At 36.9% G+C, this 27,291-nt stretch overlaps 3 protein-coding genes across 6 annotated transcripts; 2 read left to right on the top strand and 1 right to left on the bottom strand.

Moving 5' to 3' along the window:
• Positions 1-624: 624 nt before the first annotated feature.
• Positions 625-7,163, bottom strand: bmi1b (bmi1 polycomb ring finger oncogene 1b). 4 transcript variants are annotated; one of them, XM_056740729.1, is made up of 10 exons: positions 6,826-7,163; positions 4,142-4,281; positions 3,958-4,054; positions 3,783-3,838; positions 3,585-3,635; positions 3,398-3,506; positions 3,180-3,222; positions 2,976-3,074; positions 1,842-1,922; positions 625-1,743 (listed from the first exon to the last, which is right to left on the bottom strand). In XM_056740729.1, exons 2-10 carry the CDS (start codon positions 4,257-4,259, stop codon positions 1,420-1,422), a joined length of 978 nt encoding a protein of 325 aa, XP_056596707.1. In that variant the 5' UTR covers positions 4,260-4,281; positions 6,826-7,163; the 3' UTR covers positions 625-1,419. The 4 variants fall into 4 exon arrangements, with proteins under 4 accessions (XP_056596707.1, XP_056596708.1, XP_056596710.1 ...); XM_056740730.1 differs by lacking the exon at positions 6,826-7,163 and adding an exon at positions 4,517-5,387; XM_056740732.1 differs by lacking the exon at positions 6,826-7,163 and adding an exon at positions 4,489-4,502.
• A 4,474-nt stretch (positions 7,164-11,637) lies between these two features.
• On the top strand, positions 11,638-16,591 carry dnajc1 (DnaJ (Hsp40) homolog, subfamily C, member 1). Its single transcript, XM_056744588.1, has 12 exons — positions 11,638-12,005; positions 12,641-12,742; positions 12,835-12,881; positions 13,150-13,315; positions 13,812-13,909; positions 14,021-14,111; positions 14,197-14,293; positions 14,418-14,581; positions 14,658-14,777; positions 15,338-15,386; positions 15,483-15,907; positions 16,017-16,591. The coding sequence occupies exons 1-12, from the start codon at positions 11,859-11,861 to the stop codon at positions 16,083-16,085; spliced, it is 1,575 nt and encodes a 524-aa protein (XP_056600566.1). The 5' UTR covers positions 11,638-11,858; the 3' UTR covers positions 16,086-16,591.
• A 1,233-nt stretch (positions 16,592-17,824) lies between these two features.
• si:dkey-29d8.3 (uncharacterized protein LOC556220 homolog) lies at positions 17,825-20,152 on the top strand. The gene is made up of 7 exons (XM_056743730.1): positions 17,825-18,199; positions 18,366-18,510; positions 18,615-18,713; positions 18,814-18,958; positions 19,045-19,190; positions 19,308-19,447; positions 19,580-20,152. Exons 1-7 carry the CDS (start codon positions 18,091-18,093, stop codon positions 19,714-19,716), a joined length of 921 nt encoding a protein of 306 aa, XP_056599708.1. The 5' UTR covers positions 17,825-18,090; the 3' UTR covers positions 19,717-20,152.
• The last annotated feature ends 7,139 nt before the right edge of the window (positions 20,153-27,291 follow it).

Genomic DNA, 27,291 nt, shown 5'->3' on the forward strand with positions numbered 1-27,291 from the left:
CTACAGTTGTGAAATGTGTTTATTTATTTGACACTACAAGAACGAAATGAAAGGAGTCTTTAGACTTAGTGTCTAATTTTGTTCATTCCAGTGTGGGACACGAGGGCCGTGTAGTCCTTCCGTGAGGTCAGTAGCGAAAGACAAAAGACAACTGTATACATTTTTGCCATATCCGTCCGTACAAGCTAATGAACCTTAATGTAGCATAATAGCTTTTACTTTTGTGACTTGATTTAGTCTGTTCGAGAAGCATATAACATATTTTAACAATTTGCAGCTAGCATACTAAAAAAGCCGACTGCAATGTTTGTATTTGTTGTTTGAACACTTTGTATAATGTTCAGTTTGACAAAGGGGGTCAAAGCACAGCTGCTCTTCTCCCAAAGTGAATATTATTTTCCCATGAGGAACAAGCGACCCTACACATAAATGCATACAAATCTAACTAACAGCACACAAATCATGCATATATGAATATTTCGTGCATTTAAAAAATTGTCAGCCTCTTTTTGTTCAGTTAAATAAAAGCAAATGTTCTGATCTGGAAACTGACTGACAAAGGCCGCATGCGACCATTATCATAAGGTGCACGATAATGTTGCTTTTGGTAAAAACTCCAATGTATTTAGTAATAAAAAAAGTAAAATGTTTATTTAGACCAAAGGTTTCATATTTCATACATACAACAGTAAATGATACATTGGATCGAACAAATAACAGTTTTAACACAGAAAGGTAGAGCAAAAAGAAAATCCGAACTTAAGGCTATGTGTAAGGAGACCTCTATCAACCTATATCTTCGTGTAATAAGATAAATGTTGAAGAAAAAATATTGAGACTATATTTTTCAACAAACTTAGACTGTATGGTGAGCACAAACAATTAATATGCAAACAATACTGACAACGCATTTCTTCCCCCTTTGTAAATGTCACACTGTCATGCTAACTTTCCCATTTACTTTGTGAATGCAGGTGAAGATCGGTCATCATTTTTTTGTGATTTTACAAATCTCATGTGAATAAAGCTGAATGTCCTTTACGAATGAATAATGCCCTTTAAGATATGAAAAACAATTCATTGATAACCAAACCATCGTACGCGCCCCTCACGTTTTATTAGGGACTTGTGGACAAGAAAACGATTTATACACTGATGCTCTAATCTAAAGGAACAAGACATTTTATAAAAAAAACTAGATACATTCTCTTGAGCTTTCCCTCAGTTCTCATCACAATATTAGTTAAGCCGTAGTAATTAATACAAAATAGAACACAATGTTGTGTTACAAAGTTTTCACGCGTCGTGACAAAACACATTTAAAAATGACGTAAAAAACGGGAGAGGTGGTTTATAAAGAAAGCATCTACATCACAGCTGTGTTTGCGTGGGGTTCATGGCTTTGGCATTCATAGCAAGTCACCCAAGGCAATTGGAGCCATTAAGAGAAGCTTTGCAGGCTTTGCTGAAAGGAGCTTGGCCGTTTGGGCCCACTTTGGCAGAAACTCCGTTAAGTGTGGAGATATGGGGGAAGCTGGGTTGTGAAGGCTGGACAGGAGTGCTTGGGCTTGGTAGAGAGGAGGATGTAGAGGGGGCGGCAGCGGCCGGGCTGTTTGGTTTGTCACTGCTGGAGTCACTTTCTGTGTCGGGCCTTCTGCCATCAGTCACGTCATCCCTTGGGCTGCTTAACTTCATCTTTTTGCAACCAGGCCGAACTCTGTACTTCAATGGCAGGGGTCCATTCTGTGACAGATAAACTTCTGTTATCAACCCCACTCAAACTAAACTCGAGGAAATCAAAAAGAAGATTTTTTTGTATGTATAAAATAATGCAGCCATACCCTTCTCCATGTGTAGATATAAGCAATATCCATAAGCGTATAGTAATCTTTTAAAGGCTCATCTTCGTACATAACTTCAATCTGAAAGTAAAAATCTTGCTTAACAAGCATATTGACCAATTCTTGAACCACAGAGAATGCAATGGGCCTCGTTCATAAACGTTCGCAAATATTGGCTGTATAAATGTTGAGTAATTTGCGAGTAAAAACGGACATCCCCGAAAACTTCCTTCCGGATTCACAAAAATCTCGTAAACGTCAAATTTGACAGTGAAATGTGTGTATGTTAATGAATTCCAATTACTCGTAAACAGGGCGTGCCTGCACGCTCTTTCATAATTAGCATAATCTCCGCCTCTACACTCCAGTTACGCAAATTACGTATCTAGGAATGCTGGAATCCTCTGGACTTCATTCACTGGTTTAGCAAGACTAACCAACATTATTGCATAGATTTATAATAGGCTATATGCTTACTAACAAATTGAACTGTGTCCACCATAGCGTTTTAGCAAGATTAAATAATACCTGGTTCTCTTTTGAAAATGACCAGCTGATGGCGCCCCAGAGCGCTTCGGAAGCACGGCGCGTTTTCCCGGAGACGCGTTGACAGTTACATGTTACTAGAGTCTTATTTTAAAGAATATTACTGAATAGACCGTTATAAAAATGCAGTAACCATTGTTGTGTATGATGGTTGGTCAATGTAGTGTTTGTCCCGCCTGTCCCCCACTGTGGTTTGACAGCTGTGCAAAAAGGACTGTGACGAGCTTTGCGTTTTACCCAAAGATGAAGAGTAAAAAATGAAAAAGAAAAGACAGGGCAAAAGAACTCGTGAAGTATTAGTATGATACACAGTGCATCTAAATGCAGTGTTATCAGTTTGTCTTAAATAATACATAACTTTCGAATATTTTATGCACCATTTACACGTGCGGAGCAGGTGTACATATCTTTCGAACCAACTAGCATTTTGTACAGTTTTCATGAATCCAACATTTATTCAGAACGACTTTACGAGCGATTTACACAAAAAATCATTATGGTGCCGTTTCATGAATGAGGCCCAATGTATTTAAAAACAAACATTTGTGCTTAAATGTACATGTGAGTTAGAATGAAGTTAAAGATTACCTGAAAGGTGCATGGAATATCCATTTTACTTCTGAGAAATTTTCTGAGATGCATTACTGTCATAGCAGCTGGGCATTGTAGGTACCGTTTTACATTAGCCTGTGGAAATTATATGATGACAAACATTTGAGCAAGTTCGTCACTATAACCCTATTTTAGGATATATTAGATATTATGTCATGTTAAAGCAAAATAATGAATTACCTCTCTTGTAGTCTCCTTTTCTACCCCATCTTTTTTATCAAGTCTGAGCATTTTAAGAGAAGTGAATATATATATGAATTATTATACTATAAATCTTAAATGTCTGATTTTCTACTTTGCTATCATTCCATAAGAAACAAAGGTTACTGAGGTTATACAAATTAAATGTATTTATTTTATTTATGCACCACAATGACTTAATATTAAACAGAACCAACCTGTTCTGATCGAAAAACTCGATGGACAAGCTGATGATCTCATCATCAGCAATGATTCTCTTGTCTTCATCAGCCACCTCTCCTCTGTCCTCATTAGAACCATTTGTAGCTAAAGACCAAAAATTGCACTCCATGAGTTATCAGTGTGAATAAAAAATATAATTACAACTTTGATATTACAACGAACCATCAACAGATGGATGATCAGCATAAAAATCTCGCCTTCGTTTCATTTCATCTAAGTAACAAAAAAACAAAGACAAACCAACTATTAGTAGGCCAATTATTTTTGTGACGAGTTTAAATTCCGACATAATGATATGTTCACACAAGTTATGTGAATATAATTCATATAAATACTTTTAAAAGACGTGTAAACACTTACTTTTAAACAAACCAGGAACCAGTTTGTATACAATATCCTGAAGGGTCTTATCAGACCTGAAAACATTGAATTGAGGGGTTACAGCACATATTTCAGTTTTCATTATAACGGAGTTCTACAAAAAACTAAACTTCCTTGAATTTAAGTGGAATAAAACGATTTCATATAATCCTACCTGATATTCAGGAGAGGTTTTGTTTTATGTACTTGAACATCACAAATAGGGCAGTATTTGCTGGTCTCCAGATACCTCACAATGCACATTTTGCAGACTGTGAAAATAGCAAACTCAACAAATTAATTTTACAAGATAAATGAAGGGATTGTGGGTGTACGGGATGACGGATATTTGGACTTACATGAGTGCAAACATTCAACAATGGTGGTCGCGTCAATGAAGTATCCTCCACATAAAACGCACATCAAATGAGGATTTAGCTCCGTTATCTTGATTCTTGTTGTTCGGTGCATTGTCATGCCAGCACGCCGACCTGATCACCTAAAAAACACAATAATGTCCACAGACATAATTAAAATAGGCCATAGAAAAAGGCAGATAAAATACACCCGGACTGTTTTAACATATATTACCCGACAATATATTTACAAATATACATTCGTAACTCATAATTCCCTTAGGAAAAACATTTTACAAGTGTAGACACATTGATATGGTTTCATTCATGCAGTATACCGGGCTGCGTACAGGTAAGAGTGAACGCCAAAATACCCACTATTGTTGCTATGACGACGGGCTGTAATTGGCTCGTTGCCAGTCTAACTGAAGCCGCCTACTTCGACAGATTCACAGATTGTTGGGACGGGACAGCAACGAAATATTCCTTATCAGAAATGAGTAAAGTCAAGACTTCTTCTCTGCTCATGTGTTCATCGCAATAACAGCATGCAGTTTGAACGTGGCTGCCATTTTACTCGACAGTCCCGCGTCCAGACGAGTTCGCTCACATGAGGCTGCGACCTGTACACCGCACACCATTGTCACTAAAGAGGTTCTCTCAGTTACATTTTAAATACGTCGTACGACTGTAATTTCACCAGACACCGCTTTAAAACGCTATCGAGAATAAACTGTATACTTTTCCGCCGTGAGGTGTATTAAATGGGGAACCCACTGAACGGAAGCTCGAGAGCTCATTGCTGTGATCCCTGCTATACGCGTATTCTATAGTGAGCGCTCCCAAATTCTGAAATGATCATGATAATTATCATTCAGGTGCGAATGTTATAAACCATAACTGTGCAAGGTGGTCGAAATCCTGCGCACTAAACGACCGTCAAATAAAATTGTTATTTTTATTAGAAAGTTCAACTTTGCAGAATTGTTCATGGCACGTGCCAACCAATAAATAGTTGCTGAGTGGATGAAGTTGCATGCTTTGTGTAACAAAGAGAACACTGAAACCGAATGTAGGCTATTTTATAAAGGCGGCGTGTAGACTAGGCTACTAGTTAGTGATCAAACGAATTCAACATCTCTGAAAAGTAGGCTCAAAATGTTTGTACATCGGTTGTTTGGGATTTATGCAGGCTGCAACACGACATTTTACTTATGGGAATCAGTAGATCGGAGAAATACATAAAGTGGACATCCATTCGGAGATAGTGTGAGATGTGCTGAGGTTTTCGCAGGCCTAAAATGTTAAACCATTTTAGATGCTTGAGGCAACTAATGAAAACCATATAAATCAGTCTTATTAATCATATTTAGATCATTCAGATAAGTGGAAAATTAACAGTTTCACATGTAGAGCTGAACGGATGGATATCTGAAAATATGTTGCAGTTACAGTGAATCTGTGCGTTTAGTGGCAGGTGACAGAGACATGTCTTGATTTTTTGCACTATTATGATAAGCCTTATTTATTGTCATGAAGGTTAATATTGTATTTTTTACAATGGATCGAAACAGACCATCTGTTTAGGCCATGAAATACATGAAGTGCGGTAAAATGTATGTGAAGTGTGTGGAGGAAATTTAAATGTAGGTAAAGCTAGACATGGCAAGCAGGCAAAGTCAGGCAGTGGAAAAAACAGAACCACATATTTTCCAATGACAGCTTAATCATTACATTTTGCCAGAGAGATCATTTGGCAAAAGAGGACTAACAATCCAGTCTGAATTATAAACAGCGGTTAGACTATTTACATTGTTTCATTTCTTGGATGAAGTTATCAGCGTTATTTTTTTATTAACTTTTTACCCATCAGTGGTGGGTCGCTTGGCATGTTTAGTCAAGAACTGATCGATTACTTAAGATATTTTTAATTAATCAAAATAACGAAATAGTCTTTAAAAAATCTGGTCTTGGAATTAGCACTCGTAGCCTTCATTGTACAAACAAAACTGTCCAACCTGACGTGTCCTTGTCACAGGTTAGATAGACTCCAGGCACACGCGATTGTTATTTAAAAAAATGGCTTAAACAAAACAAACAATTCAAATTGTATTTCGAGACAAATAATCAATAGTAAACACGCTAAAACATTTACTCAAAAGTTACCACATTCGAAATTAAAGCGTATTACGCTTTATGAGGAACGCAGCCAATAGGCTCTACGCGTATGGATTTAAGTTAATAAAATTAATTCATAACATCAAAACGCTCCACTGTTAATTTTTTCTAAATCTACACTCTTAGTACTTCATAATTCTATAAAACAAAGAAGGTAGTGTTTGCTATTCGAGCGTGAAGAAATGGATGAAAGTGATCACCCGTTTACACCTGACCCGACTCGCTTGCTCTCCAGCGCTCGCCGACCTTTTAATGTTATATATAAAAAACACAGAACGATATGTCTCGGGTTTACAAAAATGACATACTCGCTGACATACATATTGTGTTAACAGAAGTCACAGAGTGCCTTTACATAAAATCTAACAACATTTAAATGAAATTCATACGCATGAGAAACAGTCACACATTCAGTAGGTAACACCGTGTCTTGTCTGAAGAGAGAGAAAAAGAAAACAATGACAGAAAGGGTCTTGGTCCCGCTTGTTTAAACATACAAACGTACATACCCGGTATATTTCCCCGATGGTTTCTAAGCTTTGTTCTAGTAGACAATGAAACTTGAGAGTCGATCAGCAAAAAATGAATGCTACCGAAGCGGCCATCTTGGAATGAGCTGCAGACGCTGTCAATGGCTCTAACGTACCACCGCCGTGTTCATTGTGGCCTTTTTGCGCAATTGCACAGAGGTTACGTTAGCTCACTGTTCGCAGACACTTTCCGATTTTATTTACAGATAAATCCACAGATTTCAGCGGTATATGGTAAGTTCCAGGGGCGTAGGTTTTCAGCGCAGCGATCAGCACAACACAGTGTGTGATGGTTCAGTGCAAACTGACACAGTCCCCAAAATGGCTTAGTTCGACCGCCCCACTCCATCACGTGATCTCATTCCTTACGGGTAGCCTGGGAATTAGATTTAGTAGAGGGGTATATCATCAGTAGGGTACCCCTCTGATGGATGTCTTTGTCAAACCACACCACCCACATAATCACTTCTGATGAGGAAAAAAACCTAGCTAAATCACATAGTTCGGTATTGGGACGACTGTGTGATAAACACCTTTTTAAAAGCTGCGTTTCTCTTTATTTTAGGCAATTTATACAAAGAGTGAAAATTACGGCAGAACAAGATCATATAAATTATATGCTAGTTAAGATGCATTTCGAAAAAAATGCTTGGTAAAGTTAGTCAAGGAAAATAACTCAAAATTCTTTCAGTTAAAGCCGTTTTAATTTTAATTTTGCTACCATTATTATTCTAATCAATAATTATATTGAATGAAAAATTTGTGCATTTTTTAGCCTATGTCATTGTGAAGTTGTAATGCCTTTAGCAAGAAACATAAAGCACTCATAATGAAACTTGTTAACGTCTAGCATGACCTTCTCGAAACCATGCGCAGTAGACTAGGCTGACTTATTATGCCATCGTCTTTAAAATAAATACAGTCTACATTCCAAGTAGCATACGTAATACTTGATTAAAAGGGATTAAATATAATTGTTGTTGAACAAATTATGTATTCCGCACCCAGTGAGAGCGCTGCTGATGCGTGCAAATCATGAATTTGTTTCATATAAACTGAAAGTCATTAAAACAAATGACCGAAATAAGTGTTTCATATTTATTGATAATTCTTGGTAAGACTTGAAATTTGGTTCGAGTTTCAAATTCTTGGAAAATTGTGCTCTGGATGCGTTGATGCAAAAGCACCTTGATCCCGTTGTCAAGCAAGAGAAAGATGCAAATATTTTGCTGTGGTGTAGCCTAATGTGCATTATCCAACCTGTTAAATTTTAAAAGATGTCTCCAATAAAGGTGTATAAAATCCGCTAAATAGTCTGACAATGAACATGCAGTAAAAGGAAAGCCGTTTCTTAGCAACGAAATGCTTAAGTCAACTATAATTTATAAGCGACTCTATATTTATGAATTCATTTTGGGTTTAGTTGTTGTTTTATAATTTTATATAAAAATATCTAAATGCACGTGTGGTTTTATATTCCGCAGGCCGTTTTCTATAGCGTTTACATATGCCTTTAAAATCGTTAACAAATTACGATGTAGAACACAAAAAGACTAAAATATATTTCTTTCATTGGTTGAATGGTCCGAGAGCTTGTGAACGCGCGCTGCTGTGCGTGCCCTCGCGTATGTGCGGTAGGTCTGAGCTTTTCTCTGTAGCCCTGGACGGCTGGCTCAGTGCACTGCATGCGTTTAGCTGCACACCACAAGCTCAGTCTGCCTGTGCCTGCCATGACGTCAGCTGCTCTAATACAGGCACTTGAGCGAAAACAAAGAAGCTCGGCGTGCATGCTGGTGGAGACGCGAGGCACTTCGCTTTAACCCGGTACCGGGTTCTGCAAAACGTTAATGTCTCCTTTTGCTTATCTCCACGTTGACGTTTCCACAGTTTTCTCACACGCTATCGATAATCCACAATTCAGACAATCGATTTATTTGTATAAATCGAATTAGTCAAACAACATTGTTATATGTTGTGGGCGTTATTTTTTATTTAAAAGACATGTGTCATTTTTTATTTAGACCACAGATGTGACTCATCAAAATGGCCGTATCTCAGTGGCCTATAGTGGGTGTTAATGCGAGAAATCTTGACCAACAACTTGGAGGATAAAACGGCCCTCCCCTCGAAGAGAGTAGAGTTCTTAACGACTGCTTAGATGCACAGGCATCATCGACAAAATTTTGACAAAGGCTACGTGCAGGACACATTCTTTTTTTAGAAATGTGCCTCATTGCTCCCTGAAATGTTATAAAAATGCTGAAGACTTTAACCCGAATTTTATTTTTAAACATCATTTTGTTAACATTTTGAAAGATGAAAAGCATAATTTTCTTATTTTAGCAGACAGAAGTTTGTTCATCATAAAGCATAAAAAACTTATTCGAGAGAATTTTATAAAGTGGCAAAGAAATAGATCATGATCAGTCACGGTGTCTTTAAGAAAAGTGTTTCCTCTATTGGCGTTGTTGTATTGTTTTAATTAACTAATTTCTTAGGCCTATGGATTGTTTACTATTGATTTGTGGACTAAATAGAAGATAGAGGTTAGGATTTCAGACAGGATTTAAGTGTTGAGTGTAAACGTATGAATCGTATAAACCTACATGGAAATTTCACCAAGGAAAATGATTAAAATCCCATTCTAAATTTTTCTTAACATATACATGAAACAAAATATGTGAACTGAAAGCTTCGATATGGCATGCAATGATACAATATTAATATTTAATGTAGCCTAATTGTTACACGTTAAACGTTTGTTATAGTCGTGTAATCCGCTTGTTTGCCGTTCTTGTATGGATTTTACCTTGTGTGTAAGTAAATGTAAAATTACCATCCGAATAACATTCTCTAATCAAAGTGCAGTCCAAAGATTGATATTGTGTACAGATATTTTTTTTGATCAGAATCACGGATGTCGTATGTCATCAGCTCGATGTGAATTTGGTATCTTGGTCAGAGGAATGTAATTTGTTTTTCCTTTTCGACATCCCTTTCAGTTTCGAAAGATACGATAAAAAGCCGGCGTTATTGATTTGTTACATGGGATGGACACACATATTGGAAACATTATATATTTCAAGGGGCAATTTCTTTCTAATTGCAAATCTAGAATTAAATTAGACGTCAATTATTATTATTTATCTTTCCCCGTAAGGTAATGAGGAAAGGTTTACTTTTAAATAATAAATAAATGTGGAAATACATGTGGAATGCACAAATAAATGTGGAAATATTTTTTTTACAAACCATAAATATTTTGAGCCCTAAATATGTTTGGTAAAACCCTTGGTTTTGGCTTCAACAGTTAACATTAAAACAAGTAGGACTTTTGTACAATTTATCTGTCTGTTTTTATGAGACGATAGCAATATACAGTATCGTATTTGTAACTTTTTATATGGCCCAGGCCTACTTTGCAGCAGAACATGTGTTATTTAGCACAAAATGCTCTGTATCAAGTAGTTAAAACTCTCTTTGTACTTCCACAGTACGGCAGAGTTACATTTTCTGGTAAATTAATGTCCATTCTGATGATGTTCGATACGCTTTCTTATTGGTCCGCAAAGTTTGGCTTGGCACCGACTCAAAGAGAGTAGCTCTATTACTATATTAAAAGTGAAGGGGATATATATTGCTTTAGATTTACTTCTAAAGGATCCACGATGCCTAACGAGTGCACTTCCACTATAGACGAATTGTTTCACAGGTCTGATGTAAGGAAATGAGATTAAGTTTTCATTAGAAAATGTTTGCTAAAGAGTATCATATAAAATAAACATGTGCGCAGTTCGTGAAAAAAGCAATGCCACCTATAAGCGACCAAAATTAAAAACTGGATAACGATTAAATCTGATAAATAATAATAGCTACATGTCAAAACAACTACAATTAAGACCATATAAGATGTGCATTTCTATTACGCTATAATATATGCCTAAATGATTAATAGGCCTATATGGACTGAATTTAGTCTTTTTAAATATTCGTATTGCTTAGATTATTTCGAATACGTTTTGGGAAAAAACATATTTAAAACAACAAATATACAAAGTATATTTTGTATACTGCTCATTTTGTTCTTACTTTAAAAGACTGTATCTATGTAATTCTAGCTTTTTATACCTCATCTTAATACCTTGTCTTAATTATTTCCTTAAATGTAAGATCTAACAATTTACTCACTCGAATATTTTCTTGGTCACAGCAACGTTGAAGAAAAATGTAATTAATCTATGAAAATATAATTAGTCACCCTGTATACGAAGCCAAAATCGTTTACTGAGTAGACTATTGCTGACAACAATGCTTTTATCTGGACTTTATCATGGTGTTGTCAAAAAGAAGTGGCCTGGACACAAAAACCTGGTCGAGTTGTCCTCTCTTAAGGATGAAGCGTACAACGTAGAATGGTAATGTCTTCCAAAATTGACTAACTAATAAGAGGGACAGTTATAAATACACAACTATGTTTTAACTGTTACAACAATACTTGCTTCATCTCTCTCCATTCCTAAAAGACTATAAGTCTGCTGGACGTTTGTTCTGGTGGCAAGCATCGCTTCAATCCAAAGAAGAAGCAGAAGAGAGAGGAAAAAGATGACGTCGTTTTGGGTTAAAGTCAGAAATGGTAATTTCATCTTTATTTAGATGAGCTAGAACTATAATGCTTCGTGTATACTAAGTAACTATTCGTGTGTTTCAAAAAAAATATGAATGCCACTCAAATCCAGGTGCCAGTACCTCCAATAGTAACATTGGGCATGACGCACTGTGTTGAAGCAACGGCTCTGCATTCAAGCTTTCATGCTTATTGGCTCCTGATGTGGCGGCTGCATGTGAAACGTGTCGTGTGGACGTTCAGCTGATCCTTTATGACGCTTAGCCGAGAACATGGGCCTGTGTAAGCCAAAGGACGGGAAGTTATGCTAATATCGTCTTCAAACCCAGGTTTCCCAAATGGATAGTTGTTGTTAAATCGTCGCGAACACGTCAAAAAACTTTTAACAATGAGTTTACCGGGGATCTTTACATTGGTGCTGTTTTCCGGGCTGCTTGCTATTCAGCCAACATTAGCATGGGACGAGGACCTGGAGCTTTTCGACCTAGTGGAGGAGATCCCGCAAACCTTTTACGAGTTCTTGTCTTTGAGCCAGGTAAGAATGGTTCTGTATGTATCTGCTGTTTGTTATCTCGGCCGTTTAAATCGTGTCTATGTAGTTAACTTACGGCATGCAGTTACTAAAGTGTCTTACAACGTAACTTTACCAACGTTGAAAACATCGCAGCCTTGGCGTCCATCGCGTTTATTATCGTGTTTATCATCTCGTACAGCAGCTTAACGTTTGCTCGACGTCTCCTAACAGCTCATGTAACGATACACAGGGAGGAGGCGAATTGCCTCTGCCTGCTGCAGAACCTGGATGGCGGTTACCATTGTGCAAGAAATCCCCGGGCTGTGGGCCTAGAAGCCGTCAAATGACGTGTCATTATTCAGCACATAGTCTAGTGTTTCAGCTCAGGCGACCGTTTACTGATCTGATGTAATTTCACAATTCGGCGAATAAAAGATATTTAATGCACTAGTGATCCACAAGTCCGCGTGCTTTTGCCACCATAACAGCTATTCTTATAAAACGTCGACTTATCTTTTCGAAAGCACCAGCTGGGATTCAGACATGTGGCATACATGTTACAATGACGCCAGTGTATGTTTGGTTCAAAATGCATTGAATACACAAAGACTTGGCTCTGAGAAATCCTGCATATCTTAGCTTGTGTTTTCTCATAGGATGCATCTTCCGCTGAAATCAGGAAGGCATATAGAAAGCTGTCTCTTACATTACATCCAGATAAAAACAAAGATGAAGATGCAGAAAACCAGTTTAGGCAGGTGAGTGTTTTAAGCCATATAACGTATAGATCATTTTGATCATTTGCATTCGAGACTTGTCATCTCTTACATTCTTTGTCATCTCTTTCTAGTTAGTTGCCATCTATGAAGTTCTAAAAGATGAGGAAAGAAGACAAAAGTGAGTCGTTCTTTGGTTTCTGTTTCTCTTAGTCACTGTAAGATGTCCATCCAGAAATCTAGTCCAATGCAATGAGACCCAGTTGGGCTTGTCAGTTATCCTTGCAGAAGAATGTTGAAAAGAGGCACTATAGACACGGAGTCTCATGAGTCTGTGAACTTTGCATGTCATTTGATTAAACAAAAAGTGTATATTTAATGAAAAGTTGTTTTAAGAGTAGATTACACCTAGTAGTACGTCTTTACAGGTAACTGTACTACATCCACAGATATGATGACATCCTTGTTAATGGGCTGCCGGATTGGAGACAGCCTGTCTTCTATTATCGACGTGTACGGAAGATGAGTAATGGAGAGCTGGGCTTCCTCCTCTTCCTCATTCTGACGGTGGGACACTATGCGGTTATATGGTCCATCTACCTGGAGAAGCAATTGGTAAGCAGTGATAAGTTTTATAGACTTTTTCAAAACAACTACATAAACGAACGTTACTGCACATGCACGCTTTTGTGGCCCAAACCTAGCTTCCGGTACACAGTCCCTGTAGATTATCTCTGAAATCAAGCAACAGAAACAACACGTAAATTATATTAGATAGCAAGTTAAAAGTATGTCTAGCTAGTATTTGTTGGGTTCCGAGGAGAACTGTCCATTGGTTAAACTTATACGCGACAATGTAACACAACTCCATTTAACAAATTGTTAACATAATAGCATACATTCAAATTCAACAAATTAATTAACACAGTGATTATATAATAATATACTAATAAAAATAATGATATAACTTAAATAAAATATAAATCGTTTTTTTTAGCCACTGTCCAAAACTATGAACGAACACAGACCGGAAGTTAATTATGGGCCAGAAACCATCTATGCCTTAGGAGCTAGATATCTTGGCTCCAGGTAATGCTTAATTTCTTCTCAGGATGAACTTCTGAGTAAAAAGAAAAGAGAGAAGAAGAAAAAACAAAGCAGTAAAATAACAGAGGAGATTAAGTCCTTGGCACAGGAGAAAAATGAGAGGTAATCTAATATCATACCACAAGATACAAGCTTGCTTTTTTTGTTTCGTAAGAAATGTTAACTTTGGTGTGTAAAGCGTAACCTTAAATCTTAAATTTGCTTTTTCCGTAGATCTGACCGGCCACACTGGCATGACATTTTGCCCCTCAAATTAAGCATCTGGTTGTACTATTCTGTGAAGTCTCTCCCTCATATCATACAGGTTCGGTTCTATGCCGATTAAAAACGCTTGTACTCTGTGGTCTTTTCACTTTGATTCAAACATGCATCTGTAACTGTAATTTCAGGATGTAAAGCAGTATTACAAAGAGTATAAGGAAATGAAATTGAAAGAAATGGAGGAGGCAGAGGCTCTGGCTGAGGAGGAAATACAGCAGAAGCAGAGTAAGGCCGTGATGTGATTGCTGTTTACATTTTGACCTCTGCACATATTGTCATACACGAGTGTAATGGAAATGTGGTCACCGACATTTAATAATATGTGGCGATGGGTGATTTCGGTCTGCAGAAGAAAAACGGCCCAAGGTGAAGAAGCCTAAAGTGGAGTTTCCAGTCTATGAACCTTATACAGATCAAGCCTTTGTGCCAGCGTATGATCAGGGAACTTCTATTGAAGATATTGAAGATCAAATGGATGACTGGTTAGAAGAAAAACAGCAGCAGCAAAAGAAAGTATGTTCTCGTCTCTTTTGAAAGTATGTTGATAACTGAAAGTGTTTTATTAACTAATAGCCGGGGATGATTGCAGGCTCATGAGTGGACAGAGGAGGATCTCAGCCAGCTTTCCCGCTGTATGGCCAAGTTTCCTGGTGGAACGCCAGGACGGTGGGAGAAGATTGCTCACGAGTTAAACAGATCAGTGACTGAGGTGAGTGACTGAGGCGACCTTTACAAATGTTTGAGGATTTTTTTTAGTGCTCAAACCATGATCTGGAAGTAGATGTGAGTACTTGATCAGGTGCATTCTTAGAGGCCTTGTTAACCGGAAAATTCAAATTCTGTCATTATTTACTCACTCTCTTGTCAAACTTGTATAACTTTCTTCTGCAGAACACAAAAGATATTTTGAAGAAATCTGTTTTGAACATTGACGGTACCCATTGACTTCGATGGTTTTGTGTCCACCATACAATAGTAGTGAATTGGTACTGCTGTTGTTCGGTTGCCGACGTTATTCAAAATATATTTATGTTCTACAGAAGAAAGAAAGTCATGCTGGTATGAAATGACAAGAGGGGATTATTTATTTTTGAGTGAACTGTCCTTTAAATAGGGATTATAGAATAAAAATGGTTGTGAACTACTATTTATACTGTTAAATGATAAAAAAGCATAATTGGGAAAAGCAGTATTCTGTAAATAATAATAATTCTGTTTACATTCTGCTCATGTCAACTTGAAAATAATAATGAAAATAATTGCATACAGGTCACAGCAAAAGTGAAACAAGTCAAAGACTGTGTTAGCAGTACACCAGGTAGTTTTTTTCAATATATACATTTCACATCTAATGTCTCCTATTGTCTCTGTTAATAGTTTGTCAGCTATCTCCACATTTTGTCTTTATACTCAGGGCTTGTGAAGCTTTCTGAACTGAAGGGTGGCGCTGTTGTAGGCAAGAGTTCCAGAGCAGTGATGGTACCAGACAGTCTGATGACCCAGCGAGAAGAGCCGGAAGATGTCGGGCAGTCTGTTGAGGGAGAGGACTCGGAAATAAAAACATTGAGAAAGCGGACAAAGAAGTCAGGGAGCACTGTATCTGGATTGACGGAAGAGAGGATAAAAGGGCGTAGACAGAAAGACTTTGACCCCACAGCTGTGGATGATGACAGCGAGGATGAGAAAAAAACACCTGCTACGAAAGACAAACCCAGTTCTGCTGATGATGTATGGACACAGAACCATCAAAAGCTCTTGGAGCTGGCCTTACAACAATACCCACGTGGCACCATTGAACGCTGGGATAAGATTGCTAAAGTGGTGCCAGGAAAAACCAAGGTGAGATTGTACTCTTTAGTATAAATATTCTTTCCCATACCATTGTTTAAGACCATTTGGGTTTGTCCTTTTATTGTCCTGTGATATTCATAATATTTTACTTGTTCAGGAGGAGTGCATGTGCCGTTTCAAACTGTTGGCAGAGCTGATTCAGAAAAGGAAACAGGCCAAGAGTTGACTCGTGGTCTTCAGTATTTCACCGTACCTCTCACCTGCTTGTAATGTGCCTTAATTGCAACCATGAGTCATGTTGCCAGACTATGTGCCATGTTCAGCAGAGCCTGAAACGTCAGCATTACTATTCGGAGAGATTCATATTTGAGAATCATCACTTGAAGCTGCACATTTAATGAAATAAGGTTTTATTTATTTTAGAATCTTTTCCAGGTATTAGACTCTATTTTATTTGTTTCTCGATGCAACCAGAGGAGCAGAAGAGTCACTTTTTAATGTTTTCTTTCTTCGCTTGACATGTTGAAACTTTGTTTTTCAGAAGCACACTGTTGTGCTGCGGTCTGTCTTAGTCATATGTTACAACATAAAGTATTGCTTGCAACCTTTCAAAGTGTCATGGTCTTCTGTGGTCACCATAACTTCCTTTCTATTACTTTCAACCTACTGCTTGATAACGTGTTTTATTTGGTCATTTGTGTATTAGGAACATTGTTTGGAGGCTTTGATTCTGACACTGACAGATTGGAATAAATGTTATTTTAGAAAAGAACAAAACTGTTTTATTGATGCTGAACGATGTGGGAATCATTTTAAAGTATTAACTACATGTCCAGTTTTTTGATAGTGTGTAAGACAAATTAAACATTTTATTAAAATAATTGTGTTAGGGAAAATATTTTACATTGATGATTACATAATGGAATAAGGTTCGATGTAGTCAATGTTGCTGGGAGAAAACCGAATTACACTGCTTTGCATAGACTGCCATCTATCGATTATTAAAAAATAGCAGGTTCACACTGTAAAGAACGAAAAGTTAGATCTTAAAACTTAACTTAAAGAAATATTTTAAATGGGAACACCTAAAAAAATGGTTTGTCCAACTTGTATTTAAATATTCTGTCATCTAAATTGGATAAACTTAAATGTTTTCGGTGTCACCAATTGTAATATATTTTTTAATTTGATCCAAACTTTCATTTTTTTCTCAGTGTATGGGATGTCAAGTGATATCAAATATTTTAACTTATATCAAATATTTTAACTTATATTAAATGTTAGATCACTATAAATAGTAGAATAGAGAACATCTTATTCTAACTTGCATGTGTGTTCTGGTGTAATTACAGACTTGTCAGATCCTTGAAATATTAATCTATTGCAAATTTTCCTAACTATTTACCTTCATTTAATAAGCAGATTTGAAAAATAATTTTTAGATAAAAATTTAGTCGATGCAACGGAACGTCGACACTTGATATGGGCAGAAAAACGTGCTGAACGGCAGAGGGCACTGTCGTAAAAGGAAAAACTTTTATTTAGCTTATAGGGGTCTTTATTCTACTATATTTTACATTTTGTAACACAAAGACTATGCAGACTGCCACTGAACTGCATGTGGCATTAGAGCAAGGTGACCCTGTCCACAAACCTTCTAATATCACAACCAATTGGCTTGAGCCATGTGGCGGATATTTACTGGCAGATCTTCTTTACAGATGAATAGTTCTCCTACCTATGCAAGACAAAACAGGAAGATCATAGTGAGAAAGCAGTATGTGTACTTAATATGTATTCTTATACGTTTTCTTTTAGTTCAACAGTGAATGTAGGTTTTCCTTTATTTTATTCTGAGCATTATTCATCTTTAAAAACGAATTTCTTTATGATCAATAAAGCTGCTTTTGCATAAGGTTTCACACATTTTCATAGAAACAAGCATATTGTCCAGCAGATGTCTCTCTTCAACTTCCAAACGTATTTGTTTACGCAGAGGAGTGGGGTGGGATTTGTGCGTGTTTACAAAAATATAAAATAATTGTATAATCTGTTTATATCTTTAGTATAACGAAAAGATCAGGCGATATCGTCTCTAGGGATTCTTATTCCGCTTTGAGTTTTTATTTAAAACTGCATCTCTAGCTAGCTTGCTAACTTTATTAGCGTAGCCAGCGAAATAACAACAACGTGAAGAAAAGTTTGATTTAACTCAAGAAATACTTCCCACTATGTCTCTCATTGAGGATAGCAAAATATTGCGTATTGTCCTCATTATCCTTTCTCAAGTTGCTTACATTGCTACTTTGTTCATCAACGCGCTCGCAGGATCGGGAAAAGGTAGGAATCACACTGTTTAACTTATATATATATATATATATATATATATATATATATATATATATATATATATATATATATTATATATAAGTCGTTTTTTTGTACAAAATCGATTGTATTTACATCAGAAGCGCTCAAACAAACTATTTCTCATCTGTTTTTTAAGGACCATTTACGCACAAAACAGGAAATGTGTCGAGCAGATACGACACAGAAATCACCCCTGCTGGATGGACCTTCTCTATATGGGGTTTTACATATTCATGGCTATTTCTAATGAACATATATATCCTGACTTGGTTTTGCAGACGGTACCACACACAATCCCTATATATCAGGACTTTACTTACAATCATAGTTTAAAAGTCACAACGTTATGAAATATATTGAAATTAAACCACTATGTAATATTTAGGTTGTATTCAAGGCCAGCAATCCTGCCCACCGCATTTTTTGTCTCATGGATCATCAACTTGATTTTAAATAGCACGTGGCTTGTCTTGTGGGACAGAGAGTGAGTTTCTTAGTCAACACATTTTCAACACAATTTTTAAATTTCACATGAAATAACAAAAAATACTACAAACGTGCGTTTCCTTTTTTGTTACATTCAGATTGATGATCGCTGCACTAATAGTTCTAGCACTGATCGCTTTGACCAACTATTTGCTCATCTTCTTCTCTTGTATTGGTCTTCGGGCCAATGGATCCTGGCTCAAACAGAACCACCCAAAAGATCTTGTCTGCATCATTGTGCTGGTATGCATTAAAATTACAAATGGCCATGCTGTAAGTTTGCACAAACTAAAAACATGTTGGGACTGACTGCAGTTTGTGTACCTCAGGTTCAAAATGGAATTGCCACTTATGCAACATGGACAACCATCGCAACTTTGCTAAACTTCACTGTTGTGTTGGATATCACATCAACTTCGGCAACAAATGCTGCTACTGCTTCTTTATGCATACTTCTGCTTGAATTAGTGACATGGTATTTATAATTCATTTACAGTTCTGTTTTGCATGTATCCTTTGATATATAATGCATGGTTAAAGTTATAAGAACTGCATTTTTTGTCAAAACTAAATTTCTTTATGTTTTCCAAAGGTTTATCGTTGAAAACTTTGTGATAGAGAAACATGTGCGCTACATCCTCACTGTTTACCCTGTCATCATTTATGCTCTAATTGGAATCTTGAGCAAGCATTACAATAAAGCAGATCCAGGCCGCAATGCAGTCTTTTCAGGTAAGACAGTGATAAATACATCCTTCTCTTTGTAGTTAACCATAACATAATATGTTACTAAAGCATATCATGAAGATCCCACATAAAATTCTTACATATTCAAATATAATGCCCTGGTTTTATTTTTCATAGTGGTGTTGTTGGTGGTGACCTGTATTGTGTTAGCGATGCGAGTGGGGCTGGTGGTTTGGAGACACAGGACTCTGCCTCTGTACCGTGAAGTCAACACTGAGGTCCTGATGTCCCCAAATAGCGACGCTGATATGTAACAATGCCAATGCTTGTAAACGCTTGTGGAACATCTATGTTAATGTGCATTAAACACTAAAACTTACCTATGTGATAACCTGAAGGAATATTTTATCATCCTATTATGATGCTTTAGAAAGGACTGTTGTTAAGTCATCGGTCATGCAGAGTCTGTAATTTATGTGATATCCTGTATTGTGTTGTACAGATTACACACAGTAACTAACATATACATATTACATATATATCTGTATTATATCTCACATTATTTGATGTCCACAGTTAATCTGCCGTCTGTTACTTGCTTGTTGTCTGGGTGAATTAAAGGGGATCTGACTACATACATTCTTTGGCTAAATGACCCAAGTGTCTAAATACTTGTTAGAGAAATTATGTACCATTTTATATTTGTATGTAAACATTGAATTTGTTTAATAAAAGTAACACAACATTTTATACATAGATTTATTATAATTTTTCATACTTGTAAGAAGGTATCTAAACTAATGTTTGAGAAAATAATCACAATACATTAAATCTTAAAACAGAGACTAGAGCAAGAGTATTTCTCAAGGATGACTTGCGTGTTTTGCATGATAAACACTGAGATGAATGACTCATAACAAATATGTCTGAAAACACTGTGTTGGTTTAGTTTAAGTGCATGGGAATCCACCTCAGTATGGCTGAAAAGATGCTGAAATCTGAAAACAGGCATTAATGAGACATTCATTGTTTGCACAAAAACCTGCGTGCCTTGTTAAAATAAAACCATGTCTTCTTTAATTTGATGTGGAGATGAACTGAAGTATCTTGTCATGCACGTTGCTGCCCTTTGGAATGTGTGCTTTAGCTGGCAACAGCTGGAACAAGCTTGACCAAGTGTACTTTGGCTTGTTGCCTACATGATAAATTACTCATGAGAAACTAAAAGATAAATAAAGGACTCCCAGGAGATTAGCATCCTTTCATCAGATTACTAATTTTATAATTTAAGAATGCTTCCTTTTGTTATGCTTACATGTCATTATTTAATGATAGTCTTTAGTTTAGAGTTTAGACTTCTGATGCAAATGGTGCATTAAATATTTTGAATTAATAAAAATGTACTCTTTAGAAAGAACTAAAAGGAGCTTTCCGATTAGCGCTGTGCCATTAAATCATCAATAGTGTTAACAGTAAGTCTACTGTACACACTCCCAGAGAATTATAGCTGGATGATATGGAGACAGTGCTAAGTGGAAAATGGATAATGTTTTTATTTTGTAACATAATGGGTTTCTTAGAATTGATATTTAGGTGTGAGTCACCTATGACACATAAAATAAAATATTAAAATCAGTTATTTAAAAAGCTGTCTGTACTTAGATCTTACAGGGTAGGGCATATTAATAAAAACTTATAAGAATTTATGTTAGACCAAAAGTCAGAAACATTTGACAACACATTTTGTAACAGTTTATATACAGATAGATTGGCTTCTTTAATTGACAACAATCAGTGTATATTTCTTTTCTTTTGCATAATTTTATAGTTTATTAACTGGTCTAAATAAAATAAGACAGTCCTGCTAATTTTCATCCCTATAGAAGTTTTGAAGTGCATCTATATCACAGGATTCCATGTGATGTCCAATAAAAATCAGGACGATATTGATGACCCACACGCAGAACAACATGTAGCGAAACCATTCAGCATTGTCTTCAAGATGCATGAAAAAATGAAAATCACAAATGAACACGATAAATATGGTGGCAAAAATGTTCACAAGTTGTTGATATGTTCATGTCCTTACAGAGTGCTGCATAAAACTAAATCATATATTTTTTGTTATATACAGTATGTAAGGTTAAAAGTATTCACATGAGCAAGAAATGACAACTACATGGTTCACAAAAGCAGTCAATGGATTAATTTCTCACCAGATATCCAGATTATCCCCATATCTTCTCAAAGAAAACCTATAAAAATTACAGTCGATTTACAATTTGAATGTACTTTTAAATTTTTTTTGTTGCATAAATATATCTGTTTGAAGATTTTGTAAAAGTTGTTGCAGTTTAAGTTTTAGACAGTCACCAGCCACAGTTGGCAATCAACAAAAGTAAAGTCTCTCTTAATGCATGCTTGAGGTGTTATATATTTCACTTACGGTATTGGCACACTTCCTCTGTAAAGAGTTTCCTGTTTCTACTGAATGTTCAGTGTGAGATGTAGAGTCACAAGCTGCTTTTAAAAATGTTTGTTCAATCCTTATTTGGGGTCAAGTCATAAAACATCACAGCATTAAATTTACATGTCTGTCAGTTATGAGGTCACTGTAATATGTCTCTTGTCAACTATTTGTGTCTTTTCCTCATTCAAGCGGCCTCTTGATACAACAAACGCAAAACATATTGAACTGACTGAATAACAGTATTAGAAAATAGCATGCAAATTTGCAACACCAGAACAATCCATTAAATTGCCCTGTACACAATTGCTTTGTCAATAAATACATTTCAAGGCTGTGTTAAAGCAGGTGACTAAAGATAATCACTTCTAAACATAATCCTTCTTGTCTGTGGAAGAACATCAGGGCAATCCCCCTATTGGCACACACCTACCATTAGTGAAATTGTGGTTTTGCTGTTTACACTAACAGATCATTTGCTTTCATATTTAAATCTACCAGGAATGACAAAAAAGCAATTATTAAGATGCAGCGACTGTGCTAAAAGAATCCTTGCTACAATGAGTCATTGTATTTTTAATGAATGTAAAATCCTTGACATGTACAATATCACGCATGATTGTGGTTTCAATTAATAAAATCAATATTTCTGATTCTGGAAGACATTCACTTGGTGAAACACTCACAAGAAACAGCTGCATTGTTAATGAGACCGTTTTCAAAAATTCTGTTATCATTTTGGCTACTCACCCTCATGTCATTCCAAACCTGGATGACTTGTTCTTCTGCATGTCACAAAAGAAGATATTTTTAAAAGAAATGGTGCCCCAACAACATTGAGGCCCATTGACTTCCATTGTTAAAAAATATCTATTCTCGTGTTCCACACAAGATAAAGTCATACCAGTTTAAAATGACATGAGGGTGAATAAATGGTGAAAACAATTTTCTTTGGGTAAACTATCCCCTTAAGCAGCTGTCTTAATGAATTAATAATTTGATTAAAATATATTTTATTCAGTTGTCCTTATCAGGTTGTGCAAGCATTGGGTTGTGAATTTTACAATGGCACACTATACAATATTCTTTACATTGAACAGGTCACAACTTGCGCTGAATGTCTTTTATGCAAACTGCAGTTTTATAGTTGATTAAATAAATGCTTTCGAGCATGCACATCTTGATTTTTAAGGTCCTACTTTGGCTTATGGAGAGTGTTCAACAACAAGTAGCTTTATTAGTGGTTTGACCTCTGCCTTCAAAATCCAGAGGTGCTCAAGATCAGCCAAACCTCAAGATGTTCACCTGTGCAAAGTTCATGTCCACATCTGCCCTGGTGTGTGCAAGCTCCTGAGCCCTCTACAAGGCAGTCTCTGCTGCTGTACTGTCCAGACCATGTAAAATCTGCTAGTCATTTATTGCTTTTAGTACAGTCGTGACAACATATTTAGCTGTTTCTACCAAAATGTCTGTGTTGGTCTCCGTGGGAGATAAAAATATACAATATGTCCGCTCAGTGAAACATCATGTAACAACAAAAAATTGTTTAACTGTTTAAACCTTAAATCGTGTTTAAGCCGATTGTGTGATAGACGCAACAGCTCCAGTGGTGCTACTGAAACCAACATGAAATTCACTATGGAATGATGACCTTTAGAACTTCTCTGTACATCAGGATTGGGGAAATTTATGGGTCCACTCAGATGTTTTCACAACCTACATACATGGTGTTAACCCTTTCATTTTCTAATAATAGGCAGTTTTTCTCATACCTTTCTTGACTGACTATCAAATGATTTGTACTGCGATTCACCTGTCTAATCCTCTCCTTCCTGTCAGCCTACTCTGATCTGATTGGTCAGATGATCCAGTCTGCTGTGATTGATCTACCGCGTGCAGTTTTACAAATGGAACAAATGCGGGCATTACACGAAGGGACGCAAATTGGAACTGAAAGTAGACTAACAGACGATTCACGTAATTTAGCATCGACTACTTTTTTCCCAAGCCAATAACTTTGTTATTGGTTCACTTTCGGCTTTACAACTTGGCAGACTGCTTATATTCACACACAGCAACATTACACACTGCAGGAAATTTAATTTTAAGGACATTGTAATATTTACTCTTTGAGACTTTCCTGTTTATTAAAAGACTAGCTGCATATTAATGATGTGCAACGGGCTTCCATGTGCTTTTGTTGCACTGGACAAAATAAGGTACAAAAATATCCCGTTACCATCACCATTCCTGGTCCAGCCTGTTGACATTATTGTTTTATGGATTTGTCCTGCTGGGAAGCAAATATTCTTCCAAATCAGAGGTGCCTGACTTCTTCACATTGTCTCTAACATGTATCCTTTTGCCTCAGAAACCCTTCAGGGCCTGTAGCAGAGAAGCATCCCTGCAGTCAGATGCTGCCTTCTCCGGGCCTCACAGTGGGGATTCCTTGTTTCCAATGCAGTGTTTCTTTTACGCTAGACAACATTTTTTTCTGAGAGTCAAAAGCATCATTTTATATTCACATCAGACCACAGAAACATTTTGAATTGAAGTCTCCTGCTGGGCTTTCAGCAAACTGTAGATATGACATGTTTTAACAATGGCTTTCTCAGTCTCTTACAGATCAGCCACAACAATTTGAAGCTATTTAAGAGTTGGCATTGGTTCCTTGGACTCTTTCACCAGACTCACTCAGTCTGCCGTCTCTTACAATTTTATTATTGATTTAATTTGAATATCTTGATTATTTGTTTTATATATTCAAAGACTTTATTTAAGTTGGTTGTGTTCTATTTCTTTTCAATGCCCACATATGATTTACCATGGAGGTAAATTTATACAATAGTTAACTGAATCCTGCTGATTAGACAAAGGTGAGATCCTAGTAAGTATTGACTTATTGGAGTTTTCAACCAGGTGTCTTCCTACCTATTCCAGAATAAAGTACTGGATAACAAGCAGTCTGGCTTCAAAACAAACCACTCCACGGAGACCACACTTCTATCGGTCACAGAAGCACTGTCCTTTCGAGCTAGCCAAAGCCGAATCTAAATCCTCTGTCCTGATTCTGCTAGACCTATCTGTAGCGTTCAACACTGTCAATCACCACATACTGCTAGCAACCCTGTCATCTCTAGCAATCTCAGGCATTCCTCTCCACTGGTTCAAATCCTACCTCTCCGGAAGATCCTTCAGGGTGTCATTAAGGGGCTCGCTGTCCACTGCTCACCACATGATCACTGGGGTCCCTCAGGGGGACCATCTAAACGACATCCTTGGGACCCATCATAGGGTATTTCCTGCACACCCCACGGTGCAACACGATCTCGCCACCCAGATTGGCAATACCACAATCACTTTCAAAACAGGCAGGAAATCTGAGTCATATTTGATGAACAGCTGTCCTTCAATGATCACATTGCAAAGACAACGCGGTCATGCTGATATGCCTTATTCAACATTAGAAAGGTTAGACCCTACATCACTGAGCATGTAGTACAACTCCTTGTCCAGGCCCAGATAATCTCAAGATTAGAACAAAGGTCTTAAGGCAAAAGCTGTCAAACCACTCCAGTTGGTTCAGAACGCAACAGCACGTCTTGCCTTTCAACTCATTTGACATCACTTTTCATTTCTCTCCACTGGCTACCGGTTGAAGCCCGTATCAGATTCAGGGCACTAATGCTGGCCTACAGGACTATCACTGGATCTGCAACGGCATACTTGCACACTGTCCTACACTTCACACCCCATCAAGATCCCTGCGTTCAGCAAACAAGCGGTGTCTTGTATTGCCTTCTCAAAAGGGCAGTGTCACGGTTGTGTGAGAGGCAGAACCCAAATGCAGGCAGGTGGAGGTAACAAGGAGACTTTTGTTTAAATAAACAAAATCAAAACCCACGATGGGGCAAAACAGAGACTAGTACACACAAACAGAAAACTTTCCACGAGGGGAACAAAACAAAATAGCTTTAAATAAGAAGAAGCAACAGGTGAGGGAGATAAAACACTAATGGGACACTAACTGAGAAACAAGGGGGCAGAGCTAAACGAAAAACAGGTGGACACGCGGCGAATTATCAAAATTTACCCCCACGTGTCTCCACATAAAACAAAACAAACACACAAGCCATGGTACTGTAACAACCCTTTCCCCAAGGCACGAAATCTAAGAACAGAAAGCACAGGATCGACAAAGACATAAAATCGCATTCCCACTCATTCTACTTCAAAACTCCGTCCTTGTGGAACATTCTTCCTAACTCAGTCTGTTTAACCACATCTCTCACAACAATCAAAAAACTACTTCAAACCTATCTCTTCTGTGAATACTTGACACACCAATTATAAAAAAAAAACTTTCTCTCAACAGGTATTGGTCTGGCTTTTGTTGAAACTTGTAACTTTGTATGAGCACCTATTGTATTATTGCTCCTGTATGACAAATCGCTTCCCTGAATTCTACGTAAGTCGCTTTGGATAAAAGCGTCAGCTAAATGACTAAATGTAAAAGCAGTTAATGGATGCTGCGGCAAAGCCGTCTAATTAATGTAAGATGGATAGTCATTTCAGGACGGAAGTGGAAGATTTTGAAGGTACATGAATTTTAAAAAGAAAGTGACCCACATTGAAAGCTATTTAAAATAAAAGCTGCAATATTTCATGAAATGATAAGTATTGTAACTTTTATTTCACTGGGACTTTAAACAGGATGTGTATGGGCTGTAAAATCCTGAAGAGATATATGAAACATGAGATAAGAAGTGCAATATTCCTTCTCCATCATTGTGATACAGCCAAAAGACTGTTGAAATTAAACCATTACACATTTTTACATTTAGACTGACAGCGTTGTCTGTCCTGTCTCATAGACTTATATAATTTAGTAACGTGCATGAAATGATTTTGAATGTGTTTTGTTTGCTAAAGGCAGAGTCATGATAAATGCATTTGATCCACCAGGAAGGTTAAACAAACTGCAGATCAGGAGTTTACTTTCTTCGCTAAAATGTAAGTAAGAAGTGCCGTAAAGAATCGTTTGATTCAAAATTAGGTTATTGAACACAGGAAAATAAGCACATTTTCTAAATACTTTTGAAGTAACATATAGCTCTATCTAACATTCCAGCGCTTTAATTCCATGGCTAGTGGGATTTTATGGCATTCCACTTAGCAGTAGGCCAACTCTTCCTGGCCACTAAACAACATTCAGAATGCCATTTCCAATAAAAACGTATGTTATTTTTGCTTACCTTACATCTGTATCCTACATTTAAACTCACTGTTTTTAAACAAGATTTATGTTGAAGTCAACTGAGATTTTTTCATCAACCAATGCCACTAGAAATTGAACACACTCTGTTTTTGCATGGACCTATATTGTTGACTTTGTATTCTCTTCAGTAGCCTATTATTTGGT

This window comes from Triplophysa dalaica, chromosome 3 (genome assembly GCF_015846415.1).
Source record: "Triplophysa dalaica isolate WHDGS20190420 chromosome 3, ASM1584641v1, whole genome shotgun sequence".
NCBI lineage: Eukaryota > Metazoa > Chordata > Actinopteri > Cypriniformes > Nemacheilidae > Triplophysa > Triplophysa dalaica.

Coding starts and splice junctions, on each gene's coding strand:
- bmi1b (XM_056740729.1), bottom strand. CDS start 4,259: ATGACAATGCACCGAACAACAAGAATCAAGATAACGGAGCTAAATCCT. Junction 3,636..3,782: donor GGTTCCTGGTTTGTTTAAAA/GTAAGTGTTTAC, acceptor TTTGTTACTTAG/ATGAAATGAAACGAAGGCGA. Junction 3,507..3,584: donor TGATCATCCATCTGTTGATG/GTTCGTTGTAAT, acceptor TTTGGTCTTTAG/CTACAAATGGTTCTAATGAG.
- dnajc1 (XM_056744588.1), top strand. CDS start 11,859: ATGAGTTTACCGGGGATCTTTACATTGGTGCTGTTTTCCGGGCTGCTT. Junction 12,006..12,640: donor AGTTCTTGTCTTTGAGCCAG/GTAAGAATGGTT, acceptor GTTTTCTCATAG/GATGCATCTTCCGCTGAAAT. Junction 12,882..13,149: donor GATGAGGAAAGAAGACAAAA/GTGAGTCGTTCT, acceptor CTACATCCACAG/ATATGATGACATCCTTGTTA.
- si:dkey-29d8.3 (XM_056743730.1), top strand. CDS start 18,091: ATGTCTCTCATTGAGGATAGCAAAATATTGCGTATTGTCCTCATTATC. Junction 18,511..18,614: donor CTGACTTGGTTTTGCAGACG/GTACCACACACA, acceptor TGTAATATTTAG/GTTGTATTCAAGGCCAGCAA. Junction 18,959..19,044: donor TTGTCTGCATCATTGTGCTG/GTATGCATTAAA, acceptor TGTGTACCTCAG/GTTCAAAATGGAATTGCCAC.